General features: G+C 36.5%; 3 protein-coding genes across 3 annotated transcripts; 1 reads left to right on the top strand and 2 right to left on the bottom strand.

Moving 5' to 3' along the window:
• Positions 1–74: 74 nt before the first annotated feature.
• LOC114526343 (glutaryl-CoA dehydrogenase, mitochondrial-like) lies at positions 75–4390 on the bottom strand. Its single transcript, XM_028547926.1, has 16 exons — positions 4217–4390; positions 3696–3716; positions 3401–3467; positions 3212–3279; positions 3076–3138; positions 2869–2929; positions 2672–2781; positions 2247–2376; positions 2050–2134; positions 1696–1827; positions 1472–1575; positions 1321–1390; positions 1185–1240; positions 837–925; positions 642–713; positions 75–388 (listed from the first exon to the last, which is right to left on the bottom strand). The coding sequence occupies exons 1-16, from the start codon at positions 4326–4328 to the stop codon at positions 321–323; spliced, it is 1308 nt and encodes a 435-aa protein (XP_028403727.1). The 5' UTR covers positions 4329–4390; the 3' UTR covers positions 75–320.
• A 117-nt stretch (positions 4391–4507) lies between these two features.
• Positions 4508–19816, top strand: LOC114526339 (calcium homeostasis endoplasmic reticulum protein-like). The gene is made up of 20 exons (XM_028547921.1): positions 4508–4753; positions 5191–5358; positions 5510–5640; positions 5767–5907; positions 6072–6148; positions 6252–6489; positions 6915–6969; positions 7344–7439; positions 7615–7715; positions 7902–8306; positions 8628–8761; positions 9201–9353; positions 14287–14379; positions 14655–14702; positions 15188–15271; positions 15655–15699; positions 16106–16182; positions 16470–16561; positions 18930–18999; positions 19140–19816. The coding sequence occupies exons 1-20, from the start codon at positions 4708–4710 to the stop codon at positions 19169–19171; spliced, it is 2286 nt and encodes a 761-aa protein (XP_028403722.1). The 5' UTR covers positions 4508–4707; the 3' UTR covers positions 19172–19816.
• Positions 9999–11832, bottom strand: LOC114526345. The gene is made up of 2 exons (XM_028547929.1): positions 11799–11832; positions 9999–11247 (listed from the first exon to the last, which is right to left on the bottom strand). Exons 1-2 carry the CDS (start codon positions 11811–11813, stop codon positions 10435–10437), a joined length of 828 nt encoding a protein of 275 aa, XP_028403730.1. The 5' UTR covers positions 11814–11832; the 3' UTR covers positions 9999–10434.
• Positions 19817–19825: the final 9 nt, after the last annotated feature.

The following is a 19825-nucleotide window of genomic DNA, read 5'->3' as shown; positions in this document are numbered from 1 at the left end:
TACATCGACTGTTTTAATGCTTTTGTACAGACCTTTGTAACAATAATCAAGAACAATCGTTTATTTATATTGTTGTTATCATACTGAATTCATACTGGTTAATAACCAAATCTTCACGTTCTAACTTAGGTTGTGGAAATTTATATTTTAATATCCAAATATTACATCTACTGTTTAAATACACCACTATCATTCAAATGTCCAACAAAAGTCGTTAATTTTATCACTATGACCAGTTGTTTCAAAGTTTGTTAGCGATAGCCAAGGGTTGATACCCAGGATCATGTTGAGATTACTATAGTCTAACATGCAGATTGTTATTACGATGCGAAAGCTTGCAGTCCAGTAATTGCTCGACCCAAAATCAAAGCGTGAACGTCGTGAGTTCCTAGCAAATAAAAAAAATTATACTTAAATGCCGATTATATATTTCCAGAGGCCGCTCGCATTCGGATTTTAGTCGCGGGTTTCTTACACTGTGCTGGGGAATAGCAGTTGTGGGTTACGAATGATTTGCGATATTTACATTAATGAAAGCTTTCTGTTATTATTACATTAGCTTCTCTTTACGACCAATGAAATCTAGGGCTTATAGCGGTCCTGAACGATATAGTATGTCGATCAGTCCGGAAACAAAATACCTTCATATGTGTTGACTGACTCCAGGTTCATCACGTGACGAATCACATGGTATTCATCACTTATGCCATTACCTGAAGCGGTAAATTTTTTTTACTGTTATACAGTTATATTACGCAGGAAATCAAGCAAGATACTTTCATGCAATACAGGATGCTATATTGTGAGACTCATTCCGTATGTTTTACATGTCCTACCTCCTAGCATATCTCTCGCGTTTCTTGCAATTTCTAACGACTTCCCACAATTATTTCTTTTCACTAGTGAAACCATTTCTGGGCAATGTCTTGAAAAAGTATAGGAGGTTTTACAATTTAACGAACATTTAAGGCCGTGATACACGGCAACATGTAATGAAATTCTACTTTTAAGAGATGTAAATCAGTGAGGTGCTACCGAGATGTATCAACGTTAATAACGGCTTTATGAATAATCAACCATTCGTATTCACTCCGACTCGATGAAATTATGACATGCGTTTATCTGAAAATGGAGCTTTCATGAGTAGATTGAATCTGTTACTGGTTAACTTTAGATGCACATACTTTTTCTCATCTTTTAGTCTTGCGACATGAATAACGGCATTCAATCCAAGAGAAAGCTAAATTTTAAGAAATTTTGAATCTTATCAACGTGCAAGGATAAGGTTATTTAGGACTAAAATGAATTGATAGAGAATACCTCTGTCGCCATATCAGCTAATTTCTTTTGTATAAGTTGATTTCCAGCAAGAGGTTTGCCAAACTGAATTCTGCATGACATTGAAACCATAATTTTAGATATTACATTCACGTATGTTACAAACCGAATCCAGCCACCTTAATCATATTACCGGTCCAAAGTATACTGTCGTGCTGTTTCATAACAAAATTCAGCAGCACCCAAAGATCCAAATGCAATACCCAATCTTGCACTGTCTAAACAGCTGAAGGCACCCTAAAAACAATCTGATATTAACCTACTATAAAAGCACCAAATTTAGTATAACCGCATATAGGTTCATGTCAGGTTTGTCGACCAAATATCAAACATGTTCATATATCCTTTGTTACTCACTTTCAATCCACTGACTTTTGGTAAAAGATTTTCCTCTGGAACTTCAACATCTTCCATGACAATCATCCCTGTTGCTGATGCGCGCAGTGAAAACTTTCCTTCAATTTTCGGGGCTGACAGTCCTTTCATTTCCTATCAAAATACAATTATATGCCCGTTTCTACACAACACCAATAATCCACATTTCTATTCTTAATTAGTTCATGGTTCTATACAGCATCAACTAGCCGTGTCTATAATGCTCAGATGTGTTTTTACTCGTCGGGGAAATATTGATTCATATGGGAGATTGGTGTGATGTGCATAACGAAAAAAGAGACATGAAATAAACGTGGTCGAGAACTGTTTTCGGACCTTTTCAAGAATAAATCCTCTGACCACGTCATCATCACATTTTGCCCACACCACAAATACATCCGCCACAGGAGAATTTGTTATCCTATAAAATGAAAACAAAAGCTTCGTATTTAACCCCGTTTCCAGGTTGGGTCCCTCTTGCCTTTATATGACGAAATCTTATCCTGGTAGCCAAATTATTAACTAGTGCATACCAAGTTTTTGATCCATTTAGAACATATGATTTGCTACTTTTCTGATACTCTGCCCTCGTTTCCATTCCTCCAGGATCACTGCCGTGATTGGGTTCGGTCAGACCGAAACTACCGATTAACTCTCCTTTTGCTAAATTCAGAAATGGGACACTCTGGTAAACGCAGGTGTTTGCGTTCTCCAAACGTGAGACTGGGTTAAGATACAAGTACTATCCAACTAATATATGTTATTAGAATTGAATGACGACGCTACGAGTAGGAATCACGAGTAGTAATTAATATTATACAATTACTTAATGGTTTCCGTGTTTGGATGGCCTGATCCAAACACGGGCTTCAACCAATCAGAACACGCGTTATATACATGTTATTTTATAAAGAAAGTTCGTGAGGCGTGTATGATTTACTACGAATATTTCATGTACCTAATTTTGGCAAATATTTGTCTTTCTGATCTTCGGATCCAAAAATAAAAATTGGATGCATAACTAACGAGGACTGAACACTCATTGCTGAACGGTAACCGCTATCAACCCTAAAAATGGATTTCAAAAACACATAATACAGTATATAGTTGACACTGATAATTATCTAGGTGTATGATTGGGACTGATCGACTGACCTCTCCAGTTCTCTAGCAATTAATCCGTATGCCACAGTAGAAACGGCAGCACATCCATACCCTAAAAGTGTAGTAGGAATGCTGTGATTGGCATTCATTCAAATGACTAGCAAATGTCATAAGTGAGTAATAGTACCAAAGTACGAATTACCTATTTAGTGGATTATTCTAATGATTTAGTGGATTATTTTAAAGAAAGATTACTACCTTCAATAGTTGCCCCAAGAATTCCTAATTCACCTAATTCTTGCATGATTCGTTTATCGAAATCTGCAAATGAAAATATCGCTTAGAAAGTTACAGTGTTTTATGGGATGAATAAATCTAAACAACCTCTAAATACCTTCATTCCTATTTGCCATTAGGATTCTTGGCATCAACTTTTCCTGGCAATACGCACGTACTTGATCTCTAGGGACAAGATTATGAGTATTCATATTGATTTATGCAAATCCTGAATAACCATACTCTAAACTATTTTTTACGGTGATTAAGCATGTTTTCAGAGTCTAGAGTTGCCGAAATATAATACCTGACAATTTTTTCCTCATCTTTCAAACAGCTGTCAATATCTATTGGATCTTGGTAATCAAACTTTGCTACAAATAAATAATGTTATTTGAACATGTTCTCTAATGACTTTCTAAGTTTAATACTGGCACTACCTTATACATATATTGAAAGATTTCATTAGTGTATTATGGGGATTATACAATATGATAACTGACACCCAGAAGACAAGTTTTATAACATTTACAGTGGATAACAGACATTGGCCAACACTCGATCAGAACCACATAGATATAGAGGCACCTTACACCACTTACCAAAATTTGACTTTGTACTATCTGTTTTAAAAGTTGAAGAAAATGTACTGTACAACCTATATCATATGAGGATTGCTCGATCATGTTGATGCACATTCTGGTTCTTGCCTTTTATACGCCAGACCATGTTTTCATATATGCTAGGGTTAGTAATAAATGGAATGCTACTGTAGATTTTATAATCAATTAAATCCCAAAGTTTCATAATCCCTAGCAATGTTACAAAGTATTGGGTATTCTTCTAAAAGTAAACTGACATCCCATCTTGTTGTAATGAGATGCTACAGTCTCCAACACCAGTACAGTTAATTGTCTCTCAGGTAATGTTTCATCCACAGACAAATCGCCAATTATTTACAAATATGCCATAATAAATGTGCATCAAGTCAGATATAACCATTTTCCGATTTACTAACTGTCCCTCCTAGGAGGCAAACAATTGCATCAGTCAGTTCTGGTCTGTGGGAATGTGTTGATCACATACATTATATTATAAACATTCTAATCAATGGAAAGGATACAAGTATTAATACAAGTAGAAACTGCTGTCTTTTGATAAGCAAACTTATGACATAGAGATAGTTTAGAACTATAACGCACAAATGTACGTTGAAGTAGCTTTCCCAGTTCCATATTCGAGTTCGTTTACACTGAACGTTACATCATCATCATCATCATCATCGTCCAAAATCTAAATATTAAATATTCATGCCCTAAGGTCATCCATACAACCCCCCTTGATATACTCAGTAACCACTCTATATGACAATATGCCTATATCGGAAATTTTTACCCAGGAATAAAATGCCGTGGATATACATTGTTCCCACATGCTTTTTACAGACGCGCCAAACAAAACAGTTGACAAATTATAGAAAGGTTGTTTTTAATCGTTTAAAAATAATGTGATACCAATGTTCTTCCGGAATATTTTTGATTTTTGTTCCTGGGACGTGACTTTTACCCTCACCAAAGTCCGTTTTTAAAAAGAAGTTGTGAGGTGAAATCCAAGATGGCCGTCGCTGGACAACAAGTTCCACCGTTTCCTGCTCCACAAGGTAGTTATTCGGTGAATAATGGTACATATTACATGGCAGATTAACACGAGATGTACTATGTGAACAGTTAATTTGTCTAAAAGCACTTCCGATGTGGTTCTATTAAGATCTACTACTAAATGACATTCCAACTTTACAAATACCTTGTGCCAAATGATGACTGACAGATTATACCAGATCATACACGTGTTGAATATGCTCTAGAATATAGAGCTAGAAGAGCAATTGTGACATTCAAGCAATTCGGGTTTCATATGTTGACAAAAAACTTTCTTGCAGTGGCACATACGCCAATATACCAATTGAAGTAACTGTTTATACCTGGAAGTACCAGTAGGGTTATCTCATGTTAAGGCAGCTATTCTGTCATTGCTCTGTCTAAAGCTGCTAGTAGATATTTTAACTATGATTTTTCTAATTATAATTTTTCCATTTAGACCAAGAACTCAAAAACATAATTGATAAATTAGCAAATTTTGTTGCAAGAAATGGAACTAAATTTGAAGAGATGACAAAAAACAAGCAGAAAGACAACCCAAAGTTTTCTTTTCTCTTTGGGGGTGATTATTTTAATTACTATAAATGGAGAGTATCAGTAGAGATTGGTAAGTAATAAAAACTGAAATTTCTGGTACAATGTCTGTAACATTTAGAAAGCTTGAAAATAATTCTGAGCACTAACCAATTTGATTCCCTCCACTTTAGAAATTTAATCCATGCTAGTTCGGATATGAATTGGATATTGTTTGTTTTTAGCTCAAGGCAAGCTTATCCCTCAGCATTTACAACAACAAGGCCAATCCTTTCCAAATTCTCAGACATCACTGGTCCAACAGGCCATGGTTCAACAGTCTATTCAGTCTGCACCATGGCAGCAACCACAGCAGGTAAATTTTATCAATGCATATATTTCAGAAACCTGGTGGCTCAGTTCCCTGCATTATATAACCCATATCTTGTTGTAATATTAAAAGTTACAGTTAAAATAATCAGTACTTTTGCATCCATTTTAGGTCCAACAGCCTCATGTCCCAGCTCAACATCAGGAAAATCAGCAGCAATCCTATCAGTTATCAACAGATAGTATAAATATTCCTGAATTTGAAAGTTTGCTGGCGAAGATTATGCAATCTTGCACCAAAGAACACATTTCCGTATGTATTGTATGTCAAATTTCAGCAATTTACCTTATTTCAGAAATCCTTGCCATAGAAAGTTATAGCAAAATGTCATTGTATATTTTCCAATTGGCAAGCATACTAAGGGACTTGAAGATTTTTTTCTAACCAAATTGTTCCCACCATGTCCTGACCATTAGAATGGCAAAAACTGGATTTTCAAACATTGTAAAACAGATGAAAATTTCAAGCAAGTGGCTGATTATATGTTATTAAGGTAAGCAAGATGGTACTAGAAGCGAGTTTGATTTTGACAATGTACCATATGCCATCAGAACACTAACCATCAGAACCATCTTCCTGTTCTCAATTCTCTGTAGGGTGACAGGCGTTGGAATGGGATTTCTACACAAACTACATATAATATATTTAATAAATGACGTACTTCACAATGCTGTACGTAAAACGAGCAGTAATGTCAAGTTTCAACTGCAACAAGTCATAGTTCCTCTATATTGTCATACGTTTGTTGGGGAGACTCAGGAAAATCAACAAAGATGTGCAAAAGTCGTACGGATATGGGAAACAAATAGTTATTTTGACAGTGAAACTATCAAGGTAAAGCTTTGAGATCCATTCAATCTCTGGTGGATCTGTACTCTAAAAACAGTCACACAGAGTGAATTTTCTCTACAGATCTTTCTCATAATGACGTCAAACGCGAAAAGTCTGTTGTTACGGCGAAGCTTAAACGTCTTCGCAAAGCTAACGGCTAAGCAAACTTCGTACTGATAACATGCTTTGAGGTCATTATGAGAAAGGTCTACTACAAAACAATGATGGTTTTCCACTTGACTGAACGCTTTTGGACGGGATTCGGAGTGCCCTACCCAAACGATGGACTTTTGCCCGGTGTCCAACAAACGTTATTGTGAACTTTCAGCTGATTTTCCGAAAGTCTGTCTCTGCCTTTACTAAAATTCGCTTTCACGCATGAATATAGCTAGCAGAGTGATGATTTTATTTTAATTTTATTTTAACAGAAATTAAAAAATCCTGAGCAGACTAAGAGAGAATTGACATCATCGCCACCAACAGGTACAAATATAAATTGGAATACGGTCTGACCATACAATGGGCATTTGCCCTTAGATCTGATTTCGGTCTTTTCAAATTAAAAGAAGACATAATAAAAAGAATGCATTTAAGAGTCAGAGTTCTAAATCTAAATATATCCATAGGTGTGTTCATTTCACCTCATGAACTTCTCGCACTCCATAAAGCAGTATCTAAAAATTCGTTCTCAGACAGGCATTATTCATGCACCTTCCACAAGATGGCGGAAGTTTTGTACACGCTAATAATGACAACAGAACACTGATTATATAAGATAGTTTTGTTTAATTAGTTGTACATTTACAACACTGTGTAAATGCACCGTTTATGTAAGACATATTATTTTATTATCCAAGATCCTCGAACCACGCAAAAATCAGTTCAATCAACGGAAACAAAGAAGAGTGAAAATCAAGAGGTAGAGAACACTAAAACAGATGCCACCGTTACAGGTACGTTGGTTATTACGTACGGTTTAAGGTGGTTTTCCACGTTGTCCATGTTTTCCATGCGCGCACACTGTTCTGTTGCTGGCCGCAACATTTTTTCTAATAAATAAGGCGATTCGAAACTATACACATTATTTCGTTTCAAATCTTAGAAGTTTTGTGATTTGTGCATTCACAGGTACAGAACAAGAAGAAGTAGTAACATCTGTAACTACAGAAACAGAAAATTCTACAGATAAACAAGCGATTCCTACACTTCAACCACCACCACACACGGAGGTTTGTATTATATTTATCCGCTGTATGACCTGTCTCTAGTAACGTCAGTGTTCACAAATTATAGCTAGAGAAGATAGTCATTGTAAATAGCGTTTTAGTTTTTCTATTTTATTTCTCTATATTCATACTCGCCGTAATTTTTGGAACATATTCATGTCTCGACCAAACGCTGCGTTTTTTATTTAGAACCTACCCTTTCCTCAGCATCCACCACCTGACCCCATGTTCACACCTGACCCCAATTTTTCATTCCCACCTCCTAATTTCCATCAATTTCCACCCCCTGGATTTCCTCGGCCACCGTTCAATCAACCCCCACCTGGATTTAATGGTCACCCCATGCCACCATTTGATCCTAACTTTCCTCGACCACCCCACATGTTTCCTCCAATCCCTCCACAACAATTTGATTACAATCACGGATTCTCGGAGCAAGGATCAGCAGTTCACGAGTATCATCATGGACAAGGAGGTGGGCCTGGGCCAGGGGGTGCACAAGCACATGGGGCTGGGACTGTCATTGAAGAGCCTCCTCCACCGCAAGCTATGTATTATGAATTACCAGCTGGATTAATGGTACCACTAATCAACGTAAGTTTTAAACGATGGTTTTAGTACAATAGCTAGTTCAAATGAATGAAGAAAGATTGAATCCACGTCAGAGTTGTAGATATATGTGGTACTCGCTGTGTTTGTAAGTCAGATGCTAGATTTTCAAGTTCCACATCAAATTTTCAGTAGAACTCTTTCCAATCGTCGATAGGCGATGCCCACTGTAGCTCTAAATAAATAACGCGGTAGCTCCAGTTGTATGCGTCTATACTGCAAATTGTGCATGAGCTAATTGTTCTGAATTCGTCCGATGTAAAAGATACGTACTATACAGATTTCATATTATATTATTTTATATAGTCTCCTGACGTTGACTACGAGTCACTGAACCCAGAAGATGTAAAATTACCCCCTCCCCAGCCTCCCAGTGAGAGATTAATTGCCGCGGTTGAAGCATTCTACAGTCCTCCGAGCCACGAGAGACCACGAAATAGGTGAGGATACTGAATACTGATTACCTGCATGCACAACTTTCACTGCAGGCTTTCGTAGAAGTGAGTGTCGTGGACAAAATGAAGCAAAATGACGTCTCAAATAAGAACTTTGGAATACTTTACAAGTCACCTTCACTCGCCTTACAAATCGCATAATGACCACAATACATGACCACATTATGCAATGGTATATTGTTTGCATGCATATGTGTTATGTCAATAGCACATTAGCATTAGTTAGATATCAGCAGTCTCGTAAGCTGCGGTACGCTGTGGAACTGCCATGCATATGGTGCATGTTTGAAATAAACAGGGAGTCAGTTTCTTCATGAATCACAAGTTCATGCAATTCCTATCGTGTAGTCTACTTAGCGTCTCCTGATTTGACGTATACAAATCCAGTTTCTTCAACCTCAATTTGTTACGATGTATTTTGTAGCGATGGTTGGGAGGCCGGTGCTCTACACGAGTTTTACAAAACTAAATTAAAGTTCATTAAAGAAAGAGAAATTCGTGACAAAGTAGAGAAAGTTAAAGAAATGGCGAAGAAACAACTGCAACCAAAAGAAGAGAATAAGGAAGATGAAATAAGGTAAAATGCTTGGACTAGTTTTACTTATATTTAGTGGGCTCAGTACATAGCTACTGAATGAGAAATTTGCCTAATTTGCGCGTTATAAAAATTTATAAGGCGCAAATTGTATTGTGCGCGTTATGGCGTGTTTCTATAAATTGCCAATGCGCCTGGTAAACCAATCAGGTCGATACTGTATAGAGGTCGAAGCTCGAGCAGGTGAGAGGGCACGAACCTTTCTGGTCTAAGATGATCCTCGAGCCATATACAAGTATGCGGTTAGTGTCAGGTTTAGATTAGTACGTAACTGACCAATATGCCAACGCGCTTGCATGCGCCCTTCAATTTGACTATAAGAGGTATCTTCTCCCAGATTATTAGATTTTCTATGTGTGCTAATTTTGTCACCAATCATAAAAAGGGAATATTTTATATATTATGTAATTAAATTTATATAATATAATTTATTTTATTATTTTATTTAATTTAATTATTTCTATGAATGCTCAGATGCTGCGGTGCATGAAGTCTGCAATATAAGACCTAAATACATTCCTGAAAATTCCACAGATCAGTTCAATCTCAGATTTACAGTAACAATTTCGTATTTATTATTATTATACACAAATAACCTTTATTATTATTATACACAAATAACCTTCTATATACAATCGTTCTTTAATGAATAGAACTAGTTTCTCAAGGCTTCGCGCCGACGGTATACAAACACACAAAGCGACTCTATACCTATTTGGAGATCAGAAACAGAGGAAAATATTACCTAACGGTCGTAGCCTTTGACGCCTGACATGCCATGCAACTAAAGCCCTTAGTATTAAAGTGCATAGTTACTCAGAAAGTTCGTTCGCATGTTATGAATTCTTTACAATTCGTAAATTCGTTAGTCCTGGCTTCGTTTTTGATAAATATAGCGGTCGCTATGTCTTAAGAGATCATTAAATTGCGCGCTTATTGCACAAACAGAATTCGTCAAGTAAGCGAGTTGAAAGAAAGTATATATAGCGGTCGCTATGTCTAAACTGATCATTACATTGCGGAAACAGAATTCGTCAAGTAAGCGAGTTGAAAGAAAGTAAATTTATGCACCACCGAACCATAACTGTGTTGTTGATCCTTCAGTTGAAGAACAACGGTGTTCGGTATTTCTACACAAGTAATATCCAAAGTTGTCTTCTCCACAAATTCTACTTCCCGGAAATTCGTTGAAACAGACACGGTATGAATCATATGAATCTAAATGTATCCCCCAGCTTTGCTTGTGTCTAACAACTACTTTACAATTGCTGCATGACTTTCCACGAATATTAACAGATTCAACAATTTTACATCCATCATGTACACTGTTGGAGGGTAGAAGAGGAACATCTGCATGAGTTGCTATGACGTAATCAGTAGCGACAAAACCATCCGTGTTAAAATTACACGTTAAACGCCACTTCGGATTTGAGTCCTGATGGATGCTCTCCATTCTTGGCTTGGATAATCTGTAGTATTTCCACGATGGAATATCTTCATTCTTAGCATCGTCTTCATATATTGGTTTACGAAACCCACCTCTTTGAGAATATTCATAAGACTGAACTACTGTCCAGGCCATATTAGAATCGAAAGAGCATCGCACCGTGTATTCCTTATCGTCGTTGTCAAATATCTTGTACAGCCCAGCCCCCTGGTTTACGTTGAGGAAGGCATGGCACGACTTTGGTTTCTGCGGGGGCGTGGGCGCCAGTTTCGTATTGCAGCGATGACCTGTGTAACCGTCAATACACTTGCAGGTGAAACGCGTGTTGTTTGTGAACGACGGTATGCAAACTCCGTTATTAAGACATGGTTCAGACGTCAGACAACAGTTGATGCCAGTTATGCAACTGCTACACTGATCTTTGTCAGCCTAGGGTATATAAAATAAACGTACTATAGCGATACTATAGTGAACGGTAGAATATGGTTTTGAGTAATAATGTGTCTGGAGAAGAAAGAAAGGCATCATCAAGAGAGAGGAAAAGAACATGATGAAAGCCGAAGAGAAAGAACACTGAGTGTGAAGGGGGGAAATGAACTAAGAACCAAGAGGGAAATGGAAAACACGATTTAGAAAAAAATCCAGAACATTACCAAAAGCGGGAAACCTCGCTGTTATGGCTTACAAACAACTAAAGAACGATGGAAGCATTTGCACGCTTCTAATTAGCAAATCATGCATGTTCAAACTTGAATAGCTCTTATTGGTTGAGCTAATTAGAATCTGCAAATGTTCTTTAAAATTATTGAGGTATTTCATCTGAAAACACAAAACATCATTCGGTGCCTTTAGTTGCATCGATTGTAAAACACATCATTATATAATGCAATCATGCAGAAGGCTCGCGTTCATATTATATGATGTTAAACCAATCTGATAAGTGAAATGAAAAAAAAGAAGAATGAGAAAGTCGGGATTACATTCAAGTTCAGCATTTTCCGCTTTTCAATCTCGTATCTGTCGCAACCAAGACTCCTGCCTACAATCGACTGTTGGAATCTTCCTGTAGTTAAACAAAGCTGACACGTGTTTCCACATATTTGAAACGATTTGCACAAACAATCTGATAAACAGTGTTGTAGGCATTCTTGCATTGAGGAAGTTGTGATGTTGTGGTAACATACTTGAAGTAGTCTCTCATCGTGATAACTGTGAATTTCCAGTTGACCAGTATGTTTGAGTGTTGTTGTACAGAAGTACTGTTGAATGAATATTGCTTCCACCAACAAGATTAATCTAATTAAGAATTTGCCATAGTGGTTAGTCTTTGGTAGTTGTCGATAATATGATTACCTTTGCATGGTATTTGCTCGACCTAACTATCCTTTAACCATATATTAGAGAGCAATATAATGTATTAATCATTTTATGCTGTCAACTGATGCTTAATTGTCAAAGTTAGCTCATCTTTTAGTGCAGGGAAATATATTTGCATTGCTTCAATACAATACATGCATGAATCAACGCATTCATTGCGCATGCATGCTTGATTCTATTAGACCAGCTGGCAGTATTTTACAAAATTGGGATTATCGACTGAATAATTATACTCGACGCTTTGCGTAAAAATTAAAAGTATAAATACCCTTATAAATGCCGCGATATTCACTATAAATTTTATGCAGTCGCTGAATCACTGTTTGATAAGATTTTTTTGCAGAATTTCCGGCCCACATGCAATGCTCCCTACCCTGGTTCACTTGTTACCTTTAAAATGTTTAGAATATTTGATAATGTCTGTGTTTCTATGGTAATATGACAAATTGTAGACATATATAGCTAAAACATTTTGTATCTATAAGAAAGCCATTTGAAACGTTTGAAAGAGTTCGTTATATTTTCGCATTTCCTGCTTCGCATTGCAAAATGGTAATTTTTTTGCAGTCACACATTCCAGGCTAATTTTCTTTTTCGTGAATTCATTTTTCATAGATTTGTTGCAATATTTAGTTCTTCAACCTTGGTTTTGAAATTGCTTGTTTTGCAAAAAGCTTGAATTCATAAGTGCAATCCTTAATCCTAACCAACAATATTTTGATTAGAAATTATTTGCCATGAGACCATATTTCTCGACGTATATATATATATATTAATTTTGGTTCCCGTCTCAGGAGTTTTTATATAATATATTGATCGTATACAGATTTGCATGATTTATATTATCAGCGTACGTCCAGAATAATATAAACGTTGCATGTAAATAGTTTATATATAATATAGGTATGTAAAAACCTACCTTTTTACCGCCATATTTGATAAGCTTTCCTTTAAAAACACTCGCATCGAGCCATAAAGATGTGCGAGATTACGCAAAGTAGTTTGCAATATATATAACAGCACGAATGAATTGATATATTTGCATTGCTTCAATACAATACATGCAATCAACGCATTTATTGCGCATGCATGCTTAATTCTATTAGACCATGCAGCTGGCAGTATTTTACAAAATTGGTATTACAATTTGTCATAAGGTGTGCAAGATTACGCAAGGTGGTTTGCAATATGCATATAGCAGAACGCATGAATTGATTTTTTTTTCGAATCTTTTCTTCGTAAGCACTTTATTTAAAAGTGCCTCTAATTTTATATAGGGAGCAGTTGTAGCTCAAACTGAGTTTCATTTCACAGCCCAACTTCACAAAAGATTTGCCGTAATAGTTTATTCGCTCGATATGCCGGCATCTTTCATCGTAACGAATTATTTGGGAGCGCGGTGCGAATGCCATGGACTCACGCTGCGATTATATTAGTTAAATTATGTAGTTAGCAAAACCATGCAATGGCGCTATATGATAAAGATCCCATGCATGGAATTAATCATTCTAATGATTTATATGTGAATCACACTCGACCAACTTTGGGACCGTGTCCTATGTTTAATTTTTAATCAGAGAGTGAGCGTTCCAGTCTTATTTGAGTTCACTGATATTAACAGATTCAACAATTTTACATCAAAAATGGTCACTGTTGGGGGGTAGGAGAGGAACATCTGCACGAGTTGCTATGATCAATGAAGAATTTTAACCTGTATATGCAGGGTAAAGCCTAATGTAAAGTAAACGAACTATATAGATCCTCTTAATAGAATCTTAAAATTAAAGGGCGTGCAAAGTAGAACCCTTTAGCGAAAAATAAAAAGTTACTTCTTAATTTATACTGAAAAAGTATAAGTAATGAAAAAAATTTATACTGAATATTGTATTTCAGTATAAAAAGTAAAAGTATATATTAGTTATAGACCTTGAACGAGGTCTATAACTCGTTCGGGGTAATTTTGGTCGTGGTAATTTTGGTCATAGGTAATTTTGATCGGGGTAATTTTGGTCGGGGTGATTTTGGTCGGGGTAATTTTGGGTGAATACATCGAGTTCAAGTATATGACTGTATTTTCGAATATTTTTTTAGGTCCCGTTCAAGATCAAAATCACCGGAAAGAACGAAAGTTTCGTCGCCTAAAAGACGTTCTCGTTCGAGATCTCCTGTACGTCGTAGATCAAGGTATCATTTTAATTTCATTTGTTAACTCTTGCATGTCACAACGCTGTTATTTCTAATATTATAGGAACAACGCTGTCTTATTATTCTAATGTTCTTTCTAGTATCAGGGAGTAATTGCTAACGGTCTCGCATTCTTTAGTACCATCAACTCGACCAACCTGCTTTGCGCGCTTAGTATTAAAAGCTTGTTTATCTGGTTAGTCTATTAGCCAGCAATGAATCGGCTATTCGTATATCCGCGAGTCGTCTCGTTGAGACCTTTCATTGATTCTTAGGTCAAGAACGAGGTCTAGATCACGAAGTCGATCACCACGACGAAGAAGGTATTTACAGCATTTTTTTAACCATGATTCATGCATATTCACGCCCTTTCATGCCAAAATATTAGATTCTTCTGACAATTTATATATATTTATATTTCCCGCGTTTATATATAAATCTAGTCAATCATATCAGCGAGCTTGGAGTACCCGGATGTTTAATTTTTTATACTCAACTCTACATAACCAGGGTTCAATCTAACCAATCATAACACTCGTGTCTGGAGTATAGCAATTGGCGGCGAAGGCCATAAAAAATTAATTCCTTAACTAAAATAACTAAAATGCGCATTTTGCATGTGTTATTTTTACCAAAGAACAATTGAATCATGCACAGAAATTCTTTTTAAAACTTTGATTAGGGAGATTATGTTGCATTAGTCCATAGAAAGCTGTAAGACTCAAAGTTAAGACAAACCAGCGATTCTTCATCAATAAATTCAAATCGCAGTGAGCGGAGAAACTGATGAAAAAAATAACATTTGTAGGTCAAGGTCAGTGTCAAGATCAAGATCAAAGTCAGGCTCTAGGTCAAGGTCGCGATCCAGAAGCAGGTCACCCAGGCGTAGAAGGTATCTTATCATTAACGACATCATTAAAAAGGGAGAGTGTGGCAGAGTCTTCGAAAAAACGTCGAATCAAAACTAAAATTAGTAAAAAATCCCATGATTGCAACAATGCAAGGAGCGCGTTGTTGACTAATTCAGCCCTTAAGACTTTCCAAAGTGAAACAAGGCTTTTTCGAGGAAACAAGGAGAAAGTGGACTTAACGTCACCCAGATTGCAAGACTGATCGAAAGAATTTACTCAGTTCAAATTCATTCAGATATCTCGCTCAACATCCTACACCCTGCCCCCCCCTTTTTCCCACGTCCACCACTGATTAAAGTTCATCATTTCTGAAGGATAACCTTGACTGACTTTATGCAGTGTATTTTATGTCTTTTTTTCCTAGATCACGCTCTCCCAAACGAAGAAGTCCAACGCCCCCGAGTTTTGCGTATGTTCATTATCATTTTACTTTATATATTTACATAATTTTCACTTTATTTTATATAAACTGCTGCACAGTAATGTGTTTGAAGTGCAGTAGTTCAGTTACAACTGTCATAATGCTCAACAAACTTAATAGCTCAACAAACCCGTCATGATAATTTTGAACAAGACTCTGTGTGCTGCATGCAAATCATAAAAAGTAGCGGCAGGTTTGCCAAATTTGTTCTCGTTGCCATTTCGCGCTGGCAAGAAAAAAGAGAAAGTGCAACTGAGTTATAATAGAGTTGATTAGTTGAAATATATCATGGTTTAGGGTAAAAACTCGCCTTAAAATGGAGAACAACCTATATAGGAATTTCTGCGTGACGGAGTTTTATATTTTAATCATTTTTCATCCTGTGAAATTTTAGTGGAACATATCTTCAACATTCTCTTAATACAAGAATTGATGAAAGTAATGTTGGGCATCAGTTGTTAAAGAAAATGGGTAGGTTGAGAGGAGACTAAGGGTGCTGTTCTCACTTACATTACGGATTTTAAATTGTAACAAGATTAAAAAGAAAATTTCTGATTACAAAGTGAAGCGTTATAGATCTTATTTGTGACAATAGAAATCACCTGACCATAGTCCTTCAATTCGGCTCCAAAAATGGCGGCCGAATTATCGTCACTGAGGTTATCGTTCCAGTTTAAAATAAAGTTCCCTGGAATTCACTGCCACTGTCCATATCATATGTACCATCACAACAAACGTCTTATTACTTCACGGTATAGGCTGGGAAGGAGCCGGCTTAGGGAAATCGGAACAGGGAATTCAAGATCCAATTAAACAAGGAGATATCAGAGATAAGCAAGATATGTTTAAGGTATGATTATTGTTTATACAGTGCATTTCTCACCTGCAAATAGAAACCACAAAAATTGATAATAAACTGATATATTGTTGCCGCATGTCTTGGCACATATAGAAATTGCGGCCCTTTAAATAGAGTTAACAAAGATGAATTAACAGACAGAAGAAATCTGTCGACCTTCCGATTATGATAATACTGTTTGGCTAAAACAGTTCCAATGTAAAGGTGTTGAAATTTACTATAGGTAGTTGATGCAATGAAATAGGATGTTTTAGGTGATACAACTAAATATCTTGATTAGTAAGTTGATAATCTTCGGTCCTAAGGCCGAGCCTTTTATGCTTTGTTGGTACTGGGTCCAAAAGTTGTTGACATTGCTCCTCGATTGTCCTTACAAGTTATGCTAAGAGACAACGCATTGATTGACCTCTCATCATCTCTGCTGACTCTATCATTACCACGTCGTAAGCACAACGATGTTATTGCATTTCTGAGATCAGTGCAAAAGTACAGGTTTAAGACAGCGTTCAGGATCACGCTTATATAAAATATTGTTAAACTAACAGAATTTAAAAGTGGTGTTGGGTATGCGGGCGTGACCTGCAGGATGGTGACAATCATTAGAGGCATCCAACACATGAGACAAGTGATATTAATCCAAATCACCATATAAGCAACTTTATTCTCAAATGCTGTATAGAAGAAGAGAGATACAATTGGTTATATTTTGCCTTGATCGTAATCGCTGTTCAAACTACAAGGGCGATAGTAAAGCCAGTTAGTTACCTTACCTTTTCTAGCCGCATTTCTTCTCTTGTCAATTGATTGACCTGACGCATGTATTCTAGAGTTATGTCTTCGTAAATGAATAGCTGTTATATAGTTGCATACAACTATTACTCCAAGCGGTGTTAGACCATAAATTATGATTATTACAGTCAGCTTTGCTATGCGATCATCAAATACAATTCCGCATGACCCAACACGGTAGTTATAGTCTACTGTAAAAGCAAGATATCTGATGACTAGCACAAAAATCAGTCCATGTATCCAGGTAAACACAACTAAAGCAAGGACTCGTTTTCTTGTTACAAATGTTGAGTATCTGAGCATGGACTTCACGGCCAAAAGTCTGTCAATTGACATAAAGGCCAGAGTTTCTGTTATGACGATGTAAACTGGATACAAACTGATGCCAAAGAAGAAACATAACTCTTCATCGTCCGCTACCAGGTCCGGCATATTGGTTTGCAATACTTGAGATGGAATCACTACGACGGATGCTAATAACTCCGCAAAAGTAAAACTCATAATTAAAATACTGGAAGGTTTTTGTCGGATTGTTCTCGAAGCACGGTAACCAAGAAGAACAAGAATATTTGCAGGAACTGCAATGATAATGATGAGAATTAAAACAGTAGATAAACTGATGATTTGACCTTTTGGAAAAATGTGAATCGCACTTCCATTCGTCATGTTGTTGAAGCGATATTACAATTTACGAACATAAGCAAAATAGGACCCAACCCTAAACGTCTTAAGGCTATTTTTAATATGACAGAATTCATCGTAATTTCACATGTCTTAATTTGTTGCAATTTGTTGTAATTCGGTTTTTCATATCCGACATTTTGCACCGCAACGAATTACTTTGGATTATGAAACGTGCATTACGGCAATGATAACGAATTATGACGTATGAAAACCAGCCTTGAATAGCAATTTTTAAGGTTTTACATTAAAATTCACTTTTAATTGTTCTAGAACAAGCAATAATCCAGTTAGAATATTTCTGATTAAGAAATGTTTGCTTTTATCAAGATATTTCAATATATAATAGACATTAAGTAGGTGCATGCAAAGTGACGGCGCTACATTATCGCTAATATTCACTTATGTTGGCCCCATGAATATCGGCAAATATTTATCTTAAACCTAGTTTACCACTGCCTCCGTGTAGGAAAAGTTCCACGTCTAAAATTTACCTAAAATATTGAATGTGCTGCAACAATTTACTACATAAAAGTAGCCTTGTCTGATGTTATGCAGCATCTAATTCAAAGTTGTCATTTCAAAACATACGGTAGACTCTGAGTGCGCGAGTGATGTGCAGTTTAGTTTAATGTTTGGCTTTTTTAAGAATACCTAAGACAAAGAGTTGACTAACAAGTTACAGCAGGAACTGTTTCTCTGAAGGCAACTTTTTGACGTGAAAAAAAACATGTTACAGTACAAACCATTATCTCATCCGCGCTCAAAGTGCAAGATTAGCAGTTTTAAGAGCTTTTACTGAATTTGGCAATTTGTTGTATCATTATTATCATTCCTGCCCCTATCCTGTCTACTCTCAACATATTTACACAATATGTTAAATTTTCAGGGTGTTGGAATTGATATCAACGATCCCTTTGCTCAGTATCGAAAAAACATGAGTTACACCTTCAATCGTCGTGAGTAATATTTCATGTTGCGTGCAATTATAACTATATTGGTATATTTTGCAGTTTGTTCACTTGGTGGAGGTTTATATATATATTTTTATATCATAACATAATCTTAATATCATAACATAATTTTTATATCATAACAGCACGCAGAGATCGAGATCGGGATAGGAGATAAAATGAATTCTAGCGACGAGCAAAGAGACCGAAGTGAAACCTCTGAGCAGTATCATCGCACTGCGTCTGTAACTGTAAAATAAGTATTATCGGTCGGTACCTTTGAAAAAAATGTTTTGTGATTGGTTAGTTTGAGTAAAAGAGGTGGTAGACCATGTAAAAATGGTCTTTCTAGACACAGTTATCAGCACTACTCTCCTCTGTTTCTGAAACCAATCACAAAGCATCATGATATCAGGTGCTTGTTAGTCATGTATTATTACAATAGTCCAATCAAGTGGACGAGTTACTGGGGCGGGAGGGCCCTAGAAAGCTGAACGAAGTGCCGCAACGATTATTTTATTGGTAAATATTCCTTATCCACCCCATATAAAGACGCCAGTGTTGACAATTGACAAGTAATTGTGTTCTGCTCCAAGTCTCTCTCTTCCTTTGTGGTAATGTATTCTACATGTACAATATAGCTGATGTACATGTACAGTAGGTTTCCGCAAAGAATGAGAGACTTAGAGCAAGTCTATGTTTTGCCTGCACTGGAAGAAAGCTGCAAACAATGCTCCACTCTGTAACGTTGTTGTCATGATGTAATTATAATGATTGTGTTAGTGTGTGTTTCATACAGAAATAAGACTGTTCAAGTATTTCAGTGCATATG

The sequence above is a fragment of the Dendronephthya gigantea genome, unplaced genomic scaffold (assembly GCF_004324835.1).
Source record: "Dendronephthya gigantea isolate DGI-Jeju-01 unplaced genomic scaffold, DenGig_1.0 000038F, whole genome shotgun sequence".
Classification (NCBI taxonomy): Eukaryota; Metazoa; Cnidaria; class Anthozoa; order Malacalcyonacea; family Nephtheidae; genus Dendronephthya; species Dendronephthya gigantea.
Note: the sequence above shows the minus strand (reverse complement) of the source record. Positions and strands in the feature narration are given on the sequence as shown.